General features: G+C 35.1%; 1 protein-coding gene across 1 annotated transcript in view; it reads left to right on the forward strand.

The window, feature by feature from the left end:
* Positions 1 to 6,910: 6,910 nt before the first annotated feature.
* SNX16 (sorting nexin 16) overlaps positions 6,911 to 23,961 on the forward strand; it is a 44,775-nt gene continuing 27,724 nt past the window's right edge. The window contains exons 1-3 of the mRNA XM_012663095.1: positions 6,911 to 7,285; positions 13,379 to 13,465; positions 18,130 to 18,278. Of these exons, the coding sequence (XP_012518549.1) occupies positions 6,911 to 7,285; positions 13,379 to 13,465; positions 18,130 to 18,278 (611 nt within the window). The remainder of the gene's footprint in view (positions 7,286 to 13,378; positions 13,466 to 18,129; positions 18,279 to 23,961) is intronic.

Consider the following 23,961-nt stretch of genomic DNA (forward strand, 5'->3'; position numbering starts at 1 on the left):
ACTATCTCATAGGATTATTGTAAGGATTAAATAAATTAATGTAATGTGTTAACTAATTTTATTATGGTAATCATTTCACAATCTACACAGATATCAAACCATGTTGTACACCTTAAATTTATACAATTTTGTCAGTTGTATCTCAATAAAGCTAGAAAAAATAAGTAAATAAAAATCAGTAGAAAAAAATTCACAGAGAAATACGGGTCAAAAAGTGAATTAATTAATGGATATAAAGTCAACAACACAGTTCGCTGCTCAATTAATTGCTATTCATGCAACAAACATCAATATACATTATTATTAATATTGTTTATATCTTTTTAAAGCAACTCAGCTGCTTAGTTCACTCAGGAGATAATGATAATAGCTATTGTTCCTTTCACCACTGTATTAAGCACTTAATGAGAAGGATAATTTTTATTTTTCACAATAACCACATGAAGAAGAACTATCATTGCCCCATACTGAAAATACAAAAAGCCAGACTAACCCAAACAAAAGACTCAGAGGTAACCCAGATGTTTAAGTCCTCCCTGAAGAGGTATCACAAGCTCCCTTAGATAGGAATTCCGGTGTTGACCACAGATTGGAGACTTGCTGCCCTTCCAAGTCTCTGTTTTCTACCTGGAAACTTTTTTTTTTTGGAAGGGTCTCTTACAAACTGGGATGTCGAAACTCCCAGTACTGGAAACTCAGAGCAGACTAAATTCTCCACACATATGCCAGGAGTTAAGTAAATCTCAAACTTACTTAAGACAAAGACGTAAATGTACAATAATGTCCGATTCATTAGTCTGCTTAGTTTCAGAAGTTTAGCTTAATTGGACTTAATTGCGTGTAGTAAGAAATTTACTAGTTTGAGGGACAAGGATTAATTGGCTCTGTGACTTCGAGAAGATCATCAAGCCTCTGTTTTCCTCAAGATTCTTAGCTATAAAATGGACGCTTTTCCTCATGATCATTATGCTTCTTTTCAGTTCTAAGATTATGACTCTAATTTTGAAGAAGAATTTGATCTGTTATGTTTCCAGTAGGATTTCCATACATGCTTTCCTTATATTATGTGATGAGTAGAAAATCACTACTCAGTGGTAGCAGTATTGAAGAGTGTCATCTCTATGCCATTTAAATATCATATAATTCCTATTCCGGGTTTAGAAAATTGCACAGGTCACAGGTTCATTGAGATAAAGTCAGGAGTCATGTTGCCCTATTACTACTACATCTCCCATTACTCTAAGAATAGATCATTTGTGGTTCTTTCTCTAGACTCACAACTTCATGGCAGTGAGAAAACAGAGAGCAGGAGGAGTACAGATACTAAATATTAAGATTCAGCAAAACTCCTATGGAAAAAAATATACATGAATTAGGGAATCTATGAAATTAAAACAAAATACAGACAGTCCCCAGGTTATGGACAGCCTGACTTACAGCATTCCATACTTACAAAATGGGCTCCCAAGTCTTCCCGTAAGTATAATTTATAATTAAATAATTAACTTAATTCAGAAACTAGTTTCTTCCATAAATGTAAACAAACCCACAACACGTAAGTGGTTCACTGGTGTAGCATCTTTACACTAGTGGCTAGTCTCATAGATAGAGAAGCAGCTGATAGAAACACAAGAACATGAAGAATCAGAAGATCCAGAACCAAGAAAGTTTACAACAAAAGAATTAGCTGAAGCCTTTCATGTCATCGAAGCAGGATTTGCTAAGCTCGAGGAGCAAGATCCTAACACTGAGCAGTTTGCAAAAGTTTACCATGCACTTAGGGAGAACATCAGCTGCTACAAGGCCATTTATGACGAAAAAAAGAAAAAGACTGTGCAAACAACCCTCAATACCTATTTCAAGAAACAGACCTTAGTGGTAAGCTCCCCTCTTCCTGGAACAGAATCAAATCCTGATTCCCCAGCATCTGCTCTGTCCTTTCCAGCATCATCTCCATCAACAACTTCTGATCAATGTTAGCCGCCTTCTTGCCTCAAAAATGCCCCTTCAAGTGAGCAAGATATTGATGCAAAATTAGATGTGTTAACTTTTAATATTCTTTTTTGAAATTTCTCCTATCTTCTATCTAAACTTTTTATATGAGTCTCTTTATTTGTTCTGTTTGTTTGAATTAAAAGAAATAGCACAATAGTTTCTGCAACTTATTATTACAGTACAGGGGTACTATTATTATTACGATATTATACTGTATTATTAGTACCACATATGAGCCACTATAGTAGTAGTAGTATTATCATTATTATTACCATACATGCACTGTTCATCAGGGATCTGAGTTACATATAAATTCAACCCAAAGTTGTTCTCAGGAACGTATCTTCTCTGTAACCTGGGGACTGCCTATAATTAATGAGGGAGTTATTTTTATATTATTTTAGTTATAAATTATTGAGGAGATGTTTTTTATGTTAGAAATAGACAACAGATTATGAAATATCATACTTTAAGATCTTAGATTATGAATTGTTGACAGCTATTTGCAAAACCTAAGAAGGCATTTTATCAGCATCTACTATTCATTTTCAGCTCACCTCATTCCAATTTGCTGCATTAGTTGTATTTTTTGGTTTTAAGTAAAAGAACCAACTCTGGATAGATTTATTCAGAAAGCTAATCTATTGAAAGAACACTAGGTTATCTCATGGTGTCCAAGGAAAAGTCTAACAGGAGAAGGGACCAGATCAATTCCAGGGACCTTAGCAGTGGGACTTCATTGACTTTAGTTTCCTTTACTTTTACTCTAGTTCCTATGACTTTCAACCTGTGTCTTTCCCCTCACTCCAAATTTTAGGAAAGAGCATCTGTTGGACACAACTTGGGTCAAACTTCCTTCTTGAGCACAGCACAATCAACTATGACAAAAAACGTTTGTTAAAAGAGTGATCTATTACAAACATGGTCACTGGGGGTCCAGCCTTGTAGAAGAGACCAATTTTCAAGAAGGGGTAAATGTTTGGATCTAGGAAGCCACCTCAAGAAATGCCTGCCCTTTGCACATGCTTTTTTCTACTGTAGTTTCTACCTTCTCTCACTTTCCTGTTATCAATATATCATTGTATAAAATTATATCTTGCCTTTCTAGGAGTATATATTCATATAAAATTAAAATGATGAAAGAGGCAGAATAAACAATCTTCTATTATTCTACAAATTCAAATGTAAACAATACAGTTTGATCTTAGGCATTGTATAGAGGTACCCAGGAGCTGAACTAAAATATTACATAAATAGAGACAAGTTATCAGATATGGTCTGTGATAATGTAATAACTTTTACTTTGACCAACCACAGGATACTCTTTCTTTTTTTTTTTTTTGAGACAGAGTCTCGCTTTATTGCCCGGGCTAGAGTGAGTGCCGTGGCGTCAGCCTAGCTCACAGCAACCTCAAACTCCTGGGCTCAAGAGATCCTCGTGCCTCAGCCTCCCGAGTAGCTGGGACCACAGGCATGTGGCACCATGCCCGGCTAATTTTTCTATATATTTTTTTTTAGTTGTCCAGCTAATTTCTTTCTATTTTTTTTTTTAGTAGAGATGGATCTCGCTCTTGCTCAGGCTGGTCTTGAACTCCTGGGCCCAGGCAGTCCTCTCGTCTCGGCCTCCCAGAGTGCTAGGATTACAGGCATGAGCCACCGCGCCCAGCCTATTTCTTGATCACTAAAGATGTTTACTTCATTTGTTGAAAATAAAATCTAGACATTTATCAATACCAGATATTCCAGAAGGTAAAGAAAACACGCAGTATGTATGTTATGCTTCCTTCAATAATCTGTGAAGGAAGTTCTTCTTGCACAATTTCAAGGACCTAGATCTTTATCCTAACTATGGTATCTATACATCCTTACTTCTTCAAAGTTTAATTTTTCCTTTGCTTCCTAGATATAGGACTATCAGGTTTTCCTCATCACAGGTCTCTTTTGCTACCACCTGCTGCCCTGTCTACAAATGAGGGACATATTCCAAAGCTCCTTTTTATCTTTGTTTTTCTTTCTTACTCCTATTTACTTACAGAATTCAAGGATACAATTGCCACGTCAAGGCCAAGACCGCCAAGTCTATCCTGAAAACTACTTATGTTTTAGTCCACTGTTTCTGTACGATGCTATTCTTCTGTTTCATTCACAAGAGCAACATCTCTCAAACCAAAACCGTTATTATGCCACAAACCAGATTATCCTCCTACATTCATTCTGAGATTACCATTATCAGTTCTTCCAGTCTTGGGGCTGCTCCAAAGCCTTAGAAATCATGGAATGATTTTTAAATCAAACGGCACAATTCTAATGATGAGCAGGCCTGCAGACTGATCGGAATCTTGGAATCTGACTATCAAAGAACGGCTTTCCTGATAACTTTATCGGTCTTCAGATGCGCAAATCTAACAAGCCCAATAATCATTTGGAATAAAATTGCTCCCCAGATAGTAAAAAAACACTAAAGAATTTCAGGTGTTTTCTACCAAGGAAAACTTCTGAATTATGTAGGACGGATCTGCTACAGTGTAGTGATCTATCTTCCTACTCTTTGAATCTATTGTCATCCTTTAAACACTGCTAATTCTGGAAAACAATCTATAACCAATTAGAATCAGCCCAAACTACAAGTCCCATGACAAAAAAGCAGGAGCCAAGAACAATGGTGGCCGTAGTTCCTCCTGGGAATTGAAGTCTTCTTATTACCTGTAAGGCAAACTAGGTATCGTAGCTTCCGTTTCGCAAAAGTTCTCTTGGAAAAATTAAGCTAGTGCAGGTAACGTCGGTTTCCAGTCACAGAACTAGATTTAAACTCTCTACCAGAGAACCGGGGCGGGACAACTCCAGAGCGCGCCTCCGGGGCCCGGCGCCCTCAACATGATGTCACTTCCGGGAGAGGCGTCCCAGGGTCGCCCCTCCTTCCTCCGCGCCGGGATCCAGGGCCGGACGGCCAGGCAGAGGCGGGGAGTAGCTGCTTTAGAGGCGGAGGGTCATGTGGAGGCGTCTCGGTGCTGTGAGAGGAGGCGAAAAGCTGCAGTTAAGGAGAGTCCGGTTTCACCGTCACCAGGAAGAGCGCTCGAACGAGATCGCAGAGTGGGCTGAGGTAGGGACAGGGTGGCGGGCGCTGTCCCGGGCTCTCGTGCGGGTGACACCTGCACCCTCCGTGGCTGGCAGGCGGCTAGAGTCTCCGGGGGAGGGTAGAGGAGCGCCTCTGGAGTGTCTCCCACCCCTGGCCAGAGGCAGGCCCCCGCCGACTCCGCCGTGTGTCTGGGAGACGCTGGCCGCTCACCCGGCGGTGGAGGCAATAGGGTTTCTGGGCCCCAGGGACCCCCGGGAGCGGTAAGTCTCACCGCCCAAAGTGCCATAGACCCTTGGCTGAACCCGATCTTACCTTCCTAGAGTCGAGCTGCGCCTGGGATTTTCCACTTAACTCTCGCCACCCACTTCTCTCTCCCACCGGGTTGTTTAGAGTCAGGCCACCTCACCTGCTCGAGGTTTTCCAGGGTGAGACTGACATGATTGTCCTGGGAGCATCTCCACGCAAGGGCAACAGTGAAGACTCTCCTAATGAGCACAGCTCATTTTCTTAACGCTTGAGTAGCGCTCACTGCTTTGGACGTCAGTGGTTATATTGATATGCGACCTCCCCACAGCCCGGAGGCCTCAGATAGTGGAGTGGCAGAGGACAGGTAGATCACACAGGCCTTGAGAAGGTTGAGATTTCAGACTTATTTACTTCTTTTTTTGGAGGCCATCAGGCGGATGAATGATGATCAAGCGGTGAATCAGCAGCTCAAATTTCTTGAATCTTTGATAATGGGGAGGTTGCCCAGAGCCACGTGCTGAGTTAAAAATCATTTTTTAGCATCTTTCCAAGTCCAGATGACTGGTTTCTTACCTTTCTCACAGTAGCGTGTCGTGGATGAAGTTGAGCAGGCAGACCTGTTGTTGTTATGTGTAGTCTTGTCATTTTCTTGGTCTGTAGTTACTACAGTTTCTTATGTTTAAACCATTTTCTCTTTGTATTATTATGATATTCTGATACAAGATATACTAGTCCTTTGGTAACAGATTATTGAGTATGAGTTATAAAGATTTGTTAAGTACCCTTAGTTTATTGCAAAACAGAATTAATGATGAGCTGGAAACTGAAGAACAGTTAAATTTTAATCATTTAATCTTGTTGGATATAAGTTTAATGTTCATTGAGTTTTATTGGATTTACTTGATCAAGTTTATTTTAAAAATACTTTTGATCCTGGAATCCTGGGTTCTATAAAATGTAACTTCAGGGGCAGTCAATATTTCCTGTATAGCAACTAAGCTTGTGGTTTACTGTTATGACTCTGCGTAAGCCTTGAGAGTTTCACTAATAAAATCAAAAGGTAATGAGAATAATTTTCCTCCCTTTCTTTCTCCCATCTCTCCTTCCCTCCTGTACTATATATAGTACTTCAGGATGATAAGCATGGAGGGTCTTCACACCAACTCTTTTATGAAATAGTCAAAAACAGTTAAAATGAACTTTACAGAAATCCTTCTGTAATCTTTTCCTTTCCTTCCAAGGAAATAAAGTAGTGGGGGAGGCAGGTAACATGTTAAATGATGGTCAAGAAAAGGTGCGAAACAGTTGTGTTGTCTTTACCTTGCCGATGGAAGTTCTTAGAGATAATTGGGATTAAAGGAAAGGGTTTGAGGTGTGTTTTCATTCCAAATAAAACAATAGGAGTGTCATAAAATTAAAAAGAACATTTTATTTTCTTTTGGATCCTGCTCAAGATTAAAGACTAATCTTTAATATGTCCTTCTCATTTTTAGATAGTGAATTCCTAAGAAGAAAATAATGGATTGCATATTAGTTGTTCTCTAAGTATTTGGACTCAATCATTTTAAGATTTTTTGCAAAGACCAAAAGAAGATGGCAACTCCGTATGTCCCAGTTCCTATGCCCATAGGAAACTCTGCTTCCAGTTTTACAACCAACAGAAATCAAAGAAGTTCTTCTTTTGGCAGTATCTCAACAAGCTCAAACTCTTCCAAAGGCCAGTTAGAAGACTCGAATATGGGTAATTGTAAACAGACAAGTGTTCCTGATCAAATGGATAGTACTTCATCTGTCTGTAGCAGCCCCCTCATTAGGACTAAATTTACAGGTGCAGATTCTTCCATTGAGTATTCTACTAGACCAAGAGAAACGGAGGAACAAAATCCTGAAACAGTGAATTGGGAAGATAGACCATCTACACCTACCATACTGGGTTATGAAGTGATGGAAGAAAGAGCTAAATTTACTGTAAGTATGGACTTCTGCTATGTAACAGTAGAAAGTGAAAGATTGGCCAACCTGTGTGTTTAAACCAGTGTTAAATTGATTGATGTAAGCCTGTGCTTATAATTTCTTGAACATGAAATTCTAATGGTTTTTATACCACTAAATTCTGTCATGCTATAGTAAACGTTTGTTTTTGCCTTAATGAATTTTCACAAACGAGACACACCTGTGTAACTGAAACTAGCATATAGATCAAGAAACAGAACATAACTAATATCCTAAAAGCACTCTATGCTCTCTGCCAGTCAGGACCCACTCACCCAACACTTTCTCATAAACTAGATTAATTTTGTCTATTTTAGTACTTTATATAAATGGAATTAATGGAGTATATACTCTTTTGGGTTTGGCTTCCTTTCTTTAGCATTATGTTTGTAAGATGCAGTGTTAGTCTTGCATAAATTGTAGGTAGCTCATTTTTATTACCGATAATATTCCTTAATGTGAATATACAACAATTTATCCATTCTTCTGTTAAAGAGCATTTGAATAATTTCCATTTGGGGGTTCCTACAAATACTACTGCTTTCAACATTTTAGTACTTGCCACTTGGTAGACACATGGATACATTTCTGTTTGATTTCTACCTAAGAGTAAAATTGCTAGATCGTATGTGTATCTTTAGAAGATATTGATGAACAGTGTTGCAGAGTGGTTGTACCAATTTACATTCCTATAAGCAATAAATGAGAGTTCCATTTGGTCCTTACCTTCCCAACGTGGTGTTTTAACATCTTTTTCATTTTAGCTATTCTAGTGAATAGAGTAATAGTTCACTGTGGGTTTAATTTTAATTTTCTTAAAGACAAATTAAAATGAATTTTTTTATTTTTTGGTCTTTTGGATATTATGAAATGTCTATTCAAGGTTTTTGTCCATTTTTCTTTTTGAGAAGTCATCTCCACTTGGATTTGTAGTTTTCTGTGCATTCTCGACTTAAGTCCTTTTCCAGCTAACATGTTCTGTGACTATCCTCTCACTCTGTGGTTTGCCTTTTCACTTCCTTAATAATAGACTTGATAAACAAAAGTTCTTAATTTTAATATAGTCCAATTTCTTTTTTCTTTTGTGGCTTGCACTTTTTGAAATCTTTGCCTACTCCAAGGTTACGGAGATACTGTCCTATGTTTTCTTCTAAAAGCTTTATTGTTGGGCCTTTCATATTTAGATTTTTTAAACCATCTGAAATTGATTTTTGACCATGGTGTGAGTCAAGCCATTTTTGGGGGAGGATCAATTAATCAGGCTTTTATTTAAAAGACCACCCTTTCTCCTTTGTATTTGCAGTGTTGCCTATATCATAAATCCTGTGACCGTAAATGTAAGGGTCTGCTTCTGTGTTTTATTTTTCCATCCTTTACTAATTTCACGCTGTCTTGATTAGTAAAGTTTTGTAATAGGTCTTGATACCTAGTAGTTTAAGTACTCTAATTTTGGTGGTCTTCTTCAGGATCGCCTTGGCTATTGGCCATTTTTATTGGGATCTTGTTAAATCTATAGATTAATCTAGGGAGAACTGACATCTTTGTAATACTCAGTCTTCAAATCTATGAACCTAATTGACTTAATTCTTTAATTTCTTCTAATAATGTTTTGTTGTTTTCAGTGCAGAGATCTTACATCTTTTGGTTAGATTTGTTTCTGGATATGGATATTGTTTGATGTTCTTATAAGAGAGATCTTTTGTTTTGTTTTCTAAATTGTTCATTGCTAATTTATATACTTTGACCTTGTAGATTTATTTATTTATTTATGTTGACCTATATAGTTTTATGTGACCTTGCTAAGTCACTTATTATTTCAAAGAGCTTGTTCTTTTGGATTTTCTTGAAGTAAAGTTTTTATGTTTACTTCAATGTTTCATACTGTATATTTATGACAGAATGGGAGGACCTCCAAGAAAAAACTGTTGAGACAATTTATGAAGACACATTCTTTAAAATTAAGTTATCATAAGACTGGTGATATGGGAAATCTGTATAGAACTGTCTTTTTTGGGAACAGTTTTAGAAATTATAATAAACTGATGGTTTATTTCCTTATGAAGGAATGAGCATTCATTGAGGTGATGCTGTGGTCTGAATGTGTGTTCCCTCAAAATTCATATGTTGAAGCCCTAACCTCCAAGGTAATGGTATTAAGAGGTGGGCCTTTGGTAAATGATTAGGTCATAGGGGCATAGCCCTCATGAATAGGATTAATGCTCTTATAAAAGAGGCTCCAGAGAGCTCCTTTGCCCCTTCCACATGTGAGGACACAAGTATAAGGTGTCATCTGTAAACCAGAGAGCTGGCCCTCACCAGACACCAAATCTGCTGATATCTTGATCTTGGACTTCCCAGCCTCTAGAACTGTGAGAAATAAATTTCTGTTGTTTATAAGCTACCCAGTTTATGATATTTTGTTACATCAGCCCTAACAGACTAAGACAGGTGATATATGCAAACATGCAAGTACATAGCCAAATTTAAAACAGTGGTATAAAAATATAAAGTCTTTCAAGACACTACAGATGAAGAAGTGAATGACAGATGTGAAATTTGTCATACTCACTTATTTATTAACTCAACATTTTTTGATTACCTGTTATGCATCAGGTACTGTTCTGGGTAATAACAGTACAGCAACTTGAATGAATGAATGAATGATAGATAAGTAAATAAAAAGACTGATGATATGTCACATGGTGATAAGTACCATAGAGAGATGAAAGAAGGAAGGAAGAGAGAGAGTTTCCACGAAACGGGTTGGGATTTAAGTAGTGTTGTCAGTTATGGCCTCACAGAAGAGATGTTAGTACCAACAGGGAATGAGCCATGAGACTATCTGAGGAAAGAACTTTCCACACAAATGGGTCAACTACAAAGATTCTTGTAGCTGACAGCAGAGTAAGCAATGTGGAGAAGTACAGGAAATGAGATGACAAGTAAAGGCAGGGGAGTGTGGCACACAGATCACATACAGCATGAGGCTATTGTAAGGACTTTGAATTTAGTCTGCATGAGATGGGAATCCTTGAAAAGTTGTGTTTGTTGTTGTTTTAGAGATGGGGTCTTGTTCTGTCACCTGGGCTAGAGAACAGTGGCAGGATCATAGCTCACTGCAGCCTCCAGGTCCTATACTCAAATTATCCTCCCACCTCAGCTGCCTGAGTAGCTGGGACTATAGGTGCACCCCACCATGCCCAGCTAATCAAGGGCAACATACGTAACCTAAACATCTATACCCCCATAATATGCTGAAATAAAAGAAAAAGAAAAAAAAATTTTTTTTGTAAAGCTGAGATCTCACCATGTTGCTCAGGCTGGTTTCAAACTCCTGGCCTCAAGCAATCCTCCCACTTCGGCCTCCAAAATTACTGAGATTACAGGCTTGAGCCACTGTACCCAGCCTGAAAAGGTTTCTAAAAGAAGAGTCCTGTGATTTGACTTAATGTTTTAAAAAGTTCATTCTGGCTGAAGAATTAAGACTAGATTTGGGGGAGCAAAGAGTAGAAGCAGGAAGCAGATGGTAGGTTCTTGCAGTAATCCAAGGGAGACATGATGGTGGTATAAACTAGGGTGGTGGAGGAAGTCCTGAGAAATGATCAGATTCTGGATCTGTTTTGAAGGTAGAGCCAACAATATTTCCTAATGATTTAGAAGTGGTGTGAGGGAGAAAGAGAAGTCAGAGATGACCTCAAAGTTTTCAGCCTGAACAATGAGAAGAATGTGGTTGCCATTTAATTAGATGGCAGGTTTTGAGGGAAAGATCAGGATTTGTTTTGGGACATGGAAAATTCGAAATGTCTATTAGTATTGACATGGAGATGTCAGGTATGTGAATGCATACACATATCTCTGTGTGTGTGTGTGTGTGTGTGTGTGTGTATTTGTTGAGTTTAGGGAAGAGATCTGAGCTGAAGATACAAACTTGAAAGTCTGGGTTTGTAAAATAATTTTTCCTAGATATATTCCTTTGACTTGACCTTATAACTTATAAGAAAATAGCTTATAACTTATAAGAAAGTATTAGGACCAACTGTTGATTTGGTGATCTATAAAATGTCAAGTCTTTGAAAAGGGTGTTTAAAAACAAAAAGTCAGTGGGATGGGTGATGAGTAGGATCAGGAAGGAGGCATAAGATGGGTTTCTTCAATTGGTAATGTTTTGTTTCTTGCTCATGATACTATTAATAGTTACATGGGTGTGTTCACTTTGTGAAAATTTGTCAAGTTGTATGCTTTTGATTTGTGTATTTTTCTGTATATATTTTATAATTAAAAACAAGGACTTAGATACTAAGTTTCAAATAAAGAGTAGAAACAACTACTATTAGAACATAGAGAAGGGAATGATCAGTACCATACATAAAGTTTTCATTGAAAGCACTACTTAAACATGTAGAAAGATAGAAAAGATAAAATGCAAAAGTCTGTACTTTATCTTTCGTAGAGAAACAGGACTGTTCAGCGGCCACAGTGGAGAATAGCTTAGTTAGAAGGGAGAGTTCATTTTCTAAAACAGAAAAATAAAGTTGATGTGGATTATTTTTAGATAAACCTAATTATTATGTGATGTGAACTTTTATCATACATGAGTCATTCATACTGAAAAGTTTTGAAGTCAATTTCTCTCCTTTGTTTTAATAAGTGACTCCTGAAAAGAATGTTTCTTTTGTATCCCCATTGCAACTTTCTTATTAATAGATCAGGACTTTCTGCAGGCTTTAAATGGTATCCAATTACCTTGTTCCCCACTCTCATATGTTACAAAGATAAATTACTTGTTTTTTACTTCAAACCTAAAGGATTTATCCATAAGTCTTGCTGATTCTCCCCTTTAAGAGCCGAAAGAGGAGTTTGTGTGGGAGAAAAATCAAATGGTAAGGATGATCTACAGTCCCTAGATAGTTGTCTTTAGAGCAGCACTGTCCAATACAAGTATAAAGTGAGCCACAAATGTGAATCACATCTATAATTTTAAATTTTCTATGAGCCACATTAAAAAAAAACTAAAACAGTTGAAAATATTTTTAATAATATCTTTTATTTGACATAATATATGCAAAATATTATCATTTCACCATGTAATCAGTATTTAACTTTTTAAATAAAAGCCATTTACATCTTTTTCACACCAAGTCTTTGAAATCCAATCTGTATTTTGTACTCACAGCACATCTCAGTTTGGACCAGTCTCATTTTGAGTGTTCATGTGTGGCTAAAACACAGCTCTAAGGCTGCAATTAAAAATTATTGCACAGCAGACATCAAGAAAAGAAGTTAACCCTTTTTAAGAGAATTTCACTCATTTAGGAGACATTTATTGAGTACTTCATATGTACTATGCATTTAGCTTACTCCAAAATACTGTACCAAAAGCTACTACATATTTCTCTGAGATTTTTGTCATAAATAATGCTCCTCATAATAAATTCTAAAATTATATTTATAAAAAACTAGAATCTACTTTATTCTTATGTGCTTTTTAAAATATGTTGACTTGCTTCAACCAAATTTTTCTTTTCGATAACTTAGATAATTGTACATAATTACAAAAATGTAAACTTTGATCTAATATGAGGGTTTTTTTTTCAGGCTTTTATGTCATCCTTGAAGATAAAACAACATTGAACTTATTTGAAAACTTTGCTTGATAGCTATTAAGTTTAAAAATTGTGTGGGATAAAAGTGGCTATTTTTCAAAGCTTCTTCAAGCATGATTCTTTTATCAATTTTAGAATATAGTGATATAAAATATTTTGGAAGCTGATGAATTCATTATAATTAGTGTGCACAGAAAAAACATTTCATCTCAAACTTGTTATATTCATATTTCTTAAGACAAAAACCTTGTTTTTGTTGCCAGCATTGATTATTTGTACTTTTGATGATCTAAATTATTTTTGATATTTTTCATATAATGCTATATAGTCTGGGTTATCAAGTAAAAGTTTAAAAAATATTTTTTAAAAGTTTTAATTTGTAATAACTTTACCTTTGTATATGTGTGTGTGTGTATATATATATAGATATATATATTTCTCTCTCTCTCTTTCTGTCTCTGCATAGGTATATAAAATACTAGTAAAGAAAACCCCAGAAGAAAGCTGGGTAGTTTTCAGAAGATACACTGACTTCTCTAGGCTTAATGACAAAGTAAGTACTTTAATAAATCCAAAACTGACATTTCAATTTTGAATTATTATGTTCCCTACACTTCTGCTGTATTTGGATTATTTTCTTTGTTAATTATTTGAGTCAGTTCAAATTTTTGCTAGTTCATAAGAAAAATAAATATTTCTCCTTAATAGCTTTAAATCCCTTCTTTACAAATAACTTCATTTTTGCGGGAAAAATAAAATTATTTTTGGTGTAAAAATGTGATACTTTAAGTCACTAACAGAAATATAAATGATTATGTAATATTGTGCATTTGAAAAAGATGTGTATAATGAGATTCCTTATAAAATTATATATGACTACAAGAGAACAAACAAAAGAATATTTTTCACATGTGTTAATTTTCTTTTGCTGCATAACAAATTATGACAAACTTTGTTGCTTAAGATAACACCTATTTATTATTTAGTGGTTTGGATGGGTCCATCTGGGTTTGCTGCTTAGAATCAAACAAGGTCAAAATCAAGCCGTTGGCTGGGCCTTGGGCTCTTATCTGGAGACTCTGGGGAAGAGTCAGCTTCCAAGCTCATTCAGGTTGTTGGCAGAATTTAGTTTCTTGAAGCTGTGGGGCCAACGTCTCTGTTCCCTTGCTGGTTGTCAGCCAGAGATCATTCTTACCTCATAGAGAATGCTCTCCGGTCCTTGCATATGGCTCCTCCATCTTCAAAGCCAGCAACAGTGGTCCAAGTCCTTCTTGTGCTTTGAATCTCCAACTTTCTCTTCTGCTACCAGCCAGAGAAAACATTCTAGTCTAAAGGGCTCATGTAATAAGATAAAGCCCACCCAGATAATCTCCCTATCTTAAGGGCAACTGATTAGTATTAATCACTTTAATTACAGCTGTAAAAATCTCTTTTGCTGTGTAACATAGTAACATACCAAAATTATAGAACCACCACCAGAGGCAGAAGTCATGAGGCCATCTAGAATTCTGTCTACTGCAAATATGAAACAGAGCAGATAATAATAAACCTCAATATATTAAGAACCTTTAAAATAAATGTAAAAAATGAGCCCAGACGTAAAAGATAAAACAAATGCTATGAACAGGGTAATTCACAAAAGAAGTATAAATGACCAATGTATCTGGAAAACATTTAATATCACATGTACTCCAAGAAAAACTAAATAAACTATTTTTCATCTGTCAAATTACCAGACATTTAAATGGTATTATGCAGTGTTGGAAGTACAAGTCTTCCTAGAGGACACCCTAAAATTTTGCATAATTTGACACAATAATCTCATTTCTAGGATTTATTCTATATAAGCAGTCATAAATATGGGAAAGACTTAGTTCTAAGGATAGTATCCTTAGTTCTAAGGATAGTATCCTTAGTTCTAAGGATACTTACTACAGTGTTTTATATATTATTGTTTGGTTTCTGTCTTACTTTGTTTTTAATAGTTAAAAATTGGAAGTAACCTAAATTTCTAAAAGTGAAACGTTAAGTAAATTACACTTAGGCTATAATACAAAAGAGCTGAGCTGCTTCCAGAGCTAGAGGAAAACCAGATGGGGTGACGGTGGGTGGGGAGGACATTTTGGAAACCAAAAAAAAAGACCATTTTTCCAAAAGAAGCGAGTGGTTTATGGTGTTTTGAGAGGCCAAGTAAGATGATCTTAGAACATGCAGAAATTACTCCCCAATTTTGACAAGTGTTTAATAGAGAAAGCCATACTGGTCCTGTTCTCCCCCATTCGCCACTTTCCCTGTGCTCCCTTAGACTACTCAAAACTTCTAAAGTCAGTACATTCTTATAATGTTTGGTGGTGGGAAACCCATGTAACTTTGCAACTATCTAGCTGCCAAAAAGTTTTTGCCACTCTGAAAACCTCAGTTTAAATAAAAAAGTAAAATGTAGACTGCTAAATTATTTTATCCTTTTTAAAGTGTGGTTGAGTCACACTGCTCTGTCCTCAACTGATATGCCCTCAACATGTGGTTCATAAGTGGCATTCTGAGATTGCCTTTCACTGTCTTTCTGGTGATTTTTTTCATTTCTCTCCTTTGTTGGATCTTGTTTTCTCTATCCCTTATCTTCCTCTTTCTTTGAAGTACTTAGTTGTGGGACAATTCCCTCTTTTCTGTGGAAAAAATTTTAAGGGAAAAAAAATCTCTGTATTTGGACATATGACATTTAAATTATGAAGCTTAAGATTAATAAAAAAGACCTATTTCTTCCTGACTTTTATTATTTTATTTTCATTGCAGATACATTAAATAACAAAGCTGCAAAGCAAAAAATCTCATTTACATCTTGAAGTGAAATCAGGGTTTTCAGTTATACAAGTTATTTTCTGGTTTTTGCCTTATTTATTTTATCTTCACATATTTATAGAAATATAGACAGAAAGTTATAATTCACATTTTTATTTAATATTTTACCCTGTGCATTTTTCCCTTTTGCTAGCTTTTCTTATACTTAAAATATTTAGTTTTATATTTAAGCATAGAAATATAAATGTACATGGATTCATTCCATTCATTTATTTTTTGAACACATATTGACGGCTTATTATGTAGCAGGCACTATGCTAGACATTAAGGATGCAACTATGACTAAGTCATAATAATTGTAGTGTAGTAAAATGATTCTCAATCTTAATTACACGTTGGACTCCCCTCAAAAGCTTTTTAAAATTAAAATTTTAAATTAAAATTACAGTGCTCAGGCTTCACTCCAACTAATTAAATCCTAATTTGTCAGAGGTAAGACACTGTCATTAATATCTCAGAACTCCTTGGGTGATTCCAATATGCAGCCAAAATTTAGAATCACTGGTCTAGTAGGAGAGCCAAATTAAATAAGCACTATTTACATTGTGATAAATGTCATTAAAAAAATAAATTCGTGATTGGACAATGTGTGACAGATTGTCTTTCAAAAAAAATGACCACAGCAATATCTGCAGTCCTATATGCTCTTCCAGACTCTTGCCACTGCCCATCAAGAGGTAGAATTTATTTCCCCACCCCTTGAATCCAGATGAGCTTGTGCCTACTCGAACCAATAGAGGACAGTGAAAATGATGCTGTGTTTTCACTCCTATGTGGGACCTAAATATTAAAAACAATTGATCTCATGGAAACAGAGAGTAGAATGGTGGTTACCAGAAGCTGGGAAGGGTAGCAGGAAGAGGGGGATAAAGTGGGCATGATTAATTGGTACAAAAATATAGTTAGATAGATACAATGAACAATATTCGATAGCACAACAAATGACTATAATCAACAATAAGTTAGGGTATACTTTAAAATAACTAAAAGAGTGGAATTGGAATGTTCCTAACACAAAGAAATGATAAATGCCTGAGCTTGTGGCATTTATCCCCAATTATCCTGATTTTATTAACACACATTGTTTGCCTGTATCAAAACATAACATGTATCCTATAAAGATATGCAACTATTACATACCCATAATAATTAAAAATAAAAAAATAAAATTTTAAAAGAAGAGAATGGCACTATGTGACTTTCAAGGCTAGATCACAAGAAGTATACAGTTTCATTCTGGCTTTCTCTCTTGAAATGCTCCCTTTCAAAGTCTAGCCTCCATGCTTTTGAGAAAATCCAGGACACCTGGAAAGGCTGATATTAGGTTTGTGGCTGACAGCCCCAGCTAAGATCTTACCCCAGCTAAGCAACTAGCATCATCCATACATGTGAGTGAGTGATCTTCAGACAATTCTAGCTCCCAGCCTTCAAGTCTTCCAGCTGAGTCCTCAATTCATTATAGAATGGAGATAAGTCATCTTCATGGTACCCCATGTGAATTACTGGCCCACAGAATTCATAAGCTTTAATGGTTATTTTATACCACTGAGTTTTCAGGTAATTTGTTACACATAGTAATTTGAGCAGAATGTATAAAGGGAGATTTAATCTAGTTTTGAAGGTTGGGAATGTCTTCTCTAAGAAAGTAAAAATTTAATCCAAATGTGCAAAATGGATCATAAACCAAAATATGAAAGTTAAAACTATAAACATTTAGGAAAAAACATAAAAGAAAATCTTTGCAGCCTTAGAGTGAGCAAAAATTTCTTATGATCTAAAAAAGCATAAACCATAAAAGAAACAGTGGATGAATTAGATAACTTAAAACATCTGTTAAGACTATTAAATTGAAAATTCAAGCCACATCTGGGAGAAGATATTTGTGATATATATCTGACAAAGGACTTGTATCTGGAATCTAGAAAGAACTCTTGTAACTTAATGATAAAAAGGCAACCTAATTTTTTAAAAAGAGAGGATCAAAAGATTTAAACAGATAATTCACGAAAGAAGATATGCAAATGCAAATAAACAGATGAGAAGATACTCAACATCATTTGTCAAGAGAGGAATGCAAATTACAGCCACAATGAAATGGTACTATACACCCACTGGAATGGCTAACATTGAAAAGAAGAATAATGCCAAGTTTTGGCAAAGGATGTGGAAAAACTAGAACTCCAATATATACAAAACTGGTAGAAATAAAGAAATAAAACAAGGGATAAAAAGCTTAGCTGAATTTGATTCTCTTATTTTGAGCTTATTTCATGAATAACTACATAGTCAACAGGATAGATTTTGTAAAATTGATATAAACAAGTTAAATATTATATTTGTTCTTTTCTTCTTTTTCAGTTAAAAGAGATGTTTCCAGGCTTTCGCTTAGCACTTCCACCAAAACGCTGGTTTAAAGACAATTACAATGCCGACTTTTTAGAAGATAGACAATTAGGATTACAAGCATTTCTTCAAAATTTAATAGCTCACAAGGACATTGCTAACTGGTATGTAACAAATTGAAATAAGAGATTATAAAAGCATTCCAATAACTGACTTAAACTAAAGAATAAATCTAGGACTGTAGTTATTTAAGCAGAAAAATACAGCATAGGATTATAATTTCTTATCCTCTCTGATAAAGCACTACATGGGATTTTCTTTCTTTCAATAAGGACTTTATTTGACATTTCATTTTTATCAAAGCTTATTTTAAAAAGTCTGTAGAGTGAAAAATTCAGCATATCATGTACTAAAACCACCCAATGGTAAACTTGATTCTAATATTTAGTATTTTAGCAATAATTTAAATAAAATGGCTCACATATTAGTAAATGTTTGGTTAATATGACACTGTATAATTTTGAGGGTAATATTCTTTATATTTCTCTAAAATAATGCAAAACTGTGAAAATTGCGAAGTTGGCTTAATTTATATAGAAGGTAGAGTAAAAATACCGAAAAAATTTAAAAAGGAAGAGAATGGAGCTATAAGCGTATTTTACTTCTGAATATATTTACAAGAAAATTGCTTAATGATTTACTATCAACTGGGTATCTAATTTTGGAACATAGATAATCAGATAATTTAGAACTGTTTTGAAAAAAAATAGCATGTACAGTGCAAAAATAACATAGATACCCGTGCCTGTAACTGTCTTTAGCAGTTTTTCACATAAGGAGGAAAATACTTAAGAAAACCATCCATCTAACTTTACCCTTTTTCTCAATCTTTATGTATATCACCTTTTTTCTGCATAACACACGCATACTATACATAACACATCTTGCTTTTTATATGTGCTACCTAAGCTTGATGACTTCTCAAGATCCCTACCCATACCCTCTCATTTTTTTTCTCTTGGTGAAATACTACAAACCAGACCCTTCTTTCTACTCCAGATTCATATATGTAGTTGCCTCCTTGACATCTTTTTCAGATATCTCAGTTACCTCAAACCTAAAAACACACTTGAAATTTAGTCTCCACACTTTTTTCCCCCAGTTTTCAGCACTGTCTACCCAGAACCTGAGTCATTCTTGACACATCCCTCACTCCCTTATCCCTTCCCTTGCCTTTTAACTGCCACTCAGATCTGCCTACTTTTCTCCATCCTTGCCATCACCATCCTAGTCTAAGCAGTTATCTTTCACCTCAATTACTATAGAAGCTTACCCACTGGTCTTCCTCATCCACTCTTATTTCTCTTGCCCATTAGAGCCACAGTGACCTTTTGTGATGCAGTTTGACTAAGTCATTTTTTTCTGGTCCCTGCCTACCTGCCTGTTTTTCTCAAGTTTTGCTGTTCTTTCCCATTCTCTTTACATTTGCTATATTGGTCTTCTTTTAATTCTCCAAAATCATCTTGTTCCTTTGTCCCTTAGAGCCTTGAAATACACTATTTCCTGAAAAGACAACCTTTTACACTATTACCCCACCCAGCCCTGGCCTAGGTAACTGATACATCCTTTAGATTTCAACACAAACTTCACTTCCATAGGTAACTAGCCTCCTGGCTGACCCCTCACCCCCACCCCCACCACCACCAGTGGCTAGGTCAGTTCTCCCACAGTGTCTGTACCTGCCCTTCTCAACTGGTTCTGAGAATCAGCTCCTAATGCTTTAAGACCCATTACCCATTGTATGTAATGAATTAACTTCCTTCCTCTACTTCTAGGATGATATTAGCTATGTACCAATCCTAAGAGAATTGAGAAAATAATCACTTAAATAATTTTCAGTAGGATTGAATTCTCTTATGGAATCCCACTTCAGAAAGGCTGATTGGCACTTTCATAACACTTCAGAATGTAATTATTTCTGTGATTACTTGTGTTTCTTCCACCAGATTGTAAGATATATGATAACAGGTCGTGTGGCTATTCTACTCACCATTAAATGTCCAATGCTTAGCACAGTGCTAACACAGTTGACTCTCAATAAGTACATCTTGAGTGAATGACAGAACTGTTGTACTGCTTACTAGAAAAAGATTGAAGTAAATATGATGGTGATTATGTGGTCTGGGTGGTGGGAACATGATGCTCCCTACTTTTCTATACTTTTTTATCTCTCTCAAAATATAAAGAAAAAAGATCAGTATTAATTCAGACATACAAAGCAGGAATAAAAACCAACAAACACTAAAATCATAGAGAAAGGCTTTGAAGAATATATACTATACCGTAAAAGAAGACTTTTACCACTAAGAAGTCAACATATCCTATCCCTTTTCTCTTGTCCTTTATTTAGTAAACTTTTATGTCTCTGTATTGAAAATATTGTTGTGAATTAAAATCAAATTTACTCTGTAAATATCCTCTATTTTTATCTAATGGAATATTAAATAATATGAACCACATTAACTCATTTTATGATTTCTTTATTTTTTAAGTAGTGAAAGTGTATCATAGTTGAAATACTCAGATGCATCTTTTTTTTGATTACTGATAATCTTAGTTGCTAAGGTGGACATTACTAGGACCATTTGATATCCTGTCATTTCTAAAACTGCTTAGCTGAGAACAGTGCTAAGGATCTTGCTCAATTCATAAAGAGACATTTCAGGGAAAGAAAAGTTTCTTGGCCAAATAAGTTGGGGAAAGATTTCATTTGATATCTCTAGAATATTAAAGATCTAAGGAATCTTGCGTGAAAGAATCCAGTGTGCCTCACATTTATTTGCCTACCCACTTTTGTCAGATCATCAGACATTTAGGGAATGCAGTAAGATAACTTCAACTGAATTCAAAATAGGATACTTATGCCTTGGCACCCACTATCTTGTTTATGGGTAATGGATAGCATTTTTTATTTCACAATGTAAGGGATTTCTTAATAACGTATTGTTTAAAACATGAGTTGGGGAAGAAGAGCAAGGATTATTCATCTATATCATAAGCATTTGCTGTGTATTGTGCTAAGAAGGGTATCGGAAAAGAGAAGACAAACTCACTGGTCTTAAAATTCATTTAGAGAAATCAGGCTTCTGTTTGAACAAAATAAGAGCATTTATGAATTGCTGCTTGGTATGATACAGATTATGAAAGTAACAGGAACTAAGAGAAGAGGGAGATCAATGCTGTTTGCAATGATCAAGCAACGCTGGAAGTAGGATTTGAGAGCCTGGAAGGCTTGATTAAGATTATAGGTAGGAAAATGGATATGAGTCAGAAACAAATAATTAGAAGATATGTAGAAAATCTGAGGTTGCCAAATAGCTATTAATGGATTGAAGGTCAATCCATTAAAACTGGCATAGTACTTTGCTACATTTTTTTTGAGATTATATCTTCTTACCCCTCAGTATTGTTCTTTCTGTGAAATAAATACCTAATTTTCAATGCGTCATGGGCTGAATTACAACAGTGATTCTGTGATCAGTGTTATTATTACTATTGTACTACACAGCCAGGATTTTAACCATCTCTGCAGTGTAAATTCAAATAGTAGTTGGATCATAAGGTTGTTCACCAGACAAAAGCTTGATTGTAGCTAAAAATGTTGGGGAAGAATAAAAGAAGATTCTTTCATTTTTTACAACTAAAAAGGAAGAGGGGAAATTCCTTCTAAGGGAGAAAAAAAGAAAGACAAAATTCCAGCACTACTTTATGACAGCATAAAACTGCATTTAAGAATCACTGCATAAATGATCAATTACCTGTTGGGATGCATGTTAGCATTCTGTTACAGTTGGAACAGCAGCATAGAAAAAATCACTATGTTTAGATGGCCAAATAAGTATTTGGTATTAATTGGTTATACATCAATATCATTTATTAATTGTTCTTTCATTTTCCTTTCTTATAGTCGTAGCACCTTATAACACATTTATTTCTTAACTTTCAATGTTGGCTAAGAGCTTGTGATTACACAATGAACAGCTCTTAACGTTACAACTTCTCCAACTATAACAAAGCAGAAGTGAAAGAAAATAAGAACTGAAAGGATATTAAGGACTGTTGGTTTTAATGTATTAAGAGAATATTATTTCAGATGCATTTAGAAAATACAAAGTAAGGGTACAGATTAGCAATGTTAATATTTCCATGGTAAAAGGATTTACTAGAGATTTTATCTGTTTAATAAATATTTATTTAGAACTTACTATAAGATGTTGTGACACATGAATGAATTAGATACTGATCCCATTTTCAAAAAGACTGTTAGGAAGAAGACACTCTCCAAAAAATCATAATGGATAGAGAGATCTCTTTTAGAAGAGGAAAAGATAGAGAACTTTTTACTGGGAGAATTAGAGAAGGCTTCCCAGAGGGTAGTATTTGGGCTGCACTTTAAAGATTTGGTGATACTTGGACCAGCAAAGAGAAGATGAAGAACTTTTTTTTTTTTTAATTTTATTTTATTTCAGCATATTATGGGGGTACAGATGTTTCTCCGCCTTTTGGCGAAGATGAAGAACTTTTTAGATGAGAGGGAATATCATAATCAAAATGCAGAAGCAAGAAGGTACAGGTCTTGTACTAGGAACAACATGCAACTCAGGTTATCAAGGTGAAGAGTATATAAAGATCGTCTTGTATTTGCACAATCTGTCATAGTTAAAATGTAGTTATTGTTTTACACTGTCTTAAGCTACTTGGAAATCATTACATTATTAATCAGCACAGCAAGTATTTTACTATTCTCTGTTTTCACAAGCACTCTACATATATCCTATTTACCAAATTTTTTCTCCTTTTTAATTCTTCAAAATATAGAGATTAAAATTATATGCTTTTCTTTATATATCATCCAATCTATCTATCATCCAATTCAGAGTTTCAAATTCTACATCAATTAAAAAAAATCTTAAGGATGGATCTGAATTAACAGCAGTTCATGACTTAAAAAAAATAAAATTGTATCTAACCATTTTTTGATGAAGCAATTGAAAGAAATGAGAATATTAAAAAGAGAAAATACTTGGTGGCTATGATAGCCATCTTCACATATTTGGAAGATTGTGATGGGGAGAAGGATTAATCATACACATTTAGCTTGAAAAGTAGTGCTACTCCAACTTAGTGTGTTTGGGAATCACCTGGGGAGCTTGTTAATGCCGACCCAGCTTCAGCAGGTCTGGGCTGAAGAATCTGCATTTGTAACAGGTTTCTAGGCGATGCTGATACTGCTGGGCTAGGGACCTCATTTTTGATAGCAAGGCTAACACCAGAAGCAGGAATAACAGTGAGAAGTTAGAAGAAATCACTATCAGCTCAGATAAGAAAAAGCTGCCTATCATTTTAAGCTGTTCAATATAAAAATTTTCTGCCTTTTGAAAAAGTGGGTTTCTTTTTACCTTAAGTATTTGAAAAAGGTAGATAACTATCATTATATAGGGAATTACTAAATGGGATACAGTTGATGACAACTTAGGTCTCTTCTAGTTGTAAAAATTCAATAATTCTATACTTCTTGAACAAGAATACTTAGTTACTATTTTATACATTTTCAACCTGAACTATCTTTTCATAGGATATTTGTTAATATCCCTAAGTTTTATACGTAAAGATGTTCTTAAAAAACAAAACAATAAAATAAAAATAAAAATTTTTCAAAAGATATGAAGAGAAGTTGGTTTAATCTTAGTATTTATATAAAATGATAGAAGGATTCTGTTGTATATGTAGTAGCTCTTATAACCCTATGTCATGAAAATCTAATAATCTAACATTATTGCTAAGATT

This window comes from Propithecus coquereli, unplaced genomic scaffold (genome assembly GCF_000956105.1).
Source record: "Propithecus coquereli isolate 6110/MARCELLA unplaced genomic scaffold, Pcoq_1.0 Scaffold8, whole genome shotgun sequence".
In the NCBI taxonomy this organism is placed as follows: domain Eukaryota; kingdom Metazoa; phylum Chordata; class Mammalia; order Primates; family Indriidae; genus Propithecus; species Propithecus coquereli.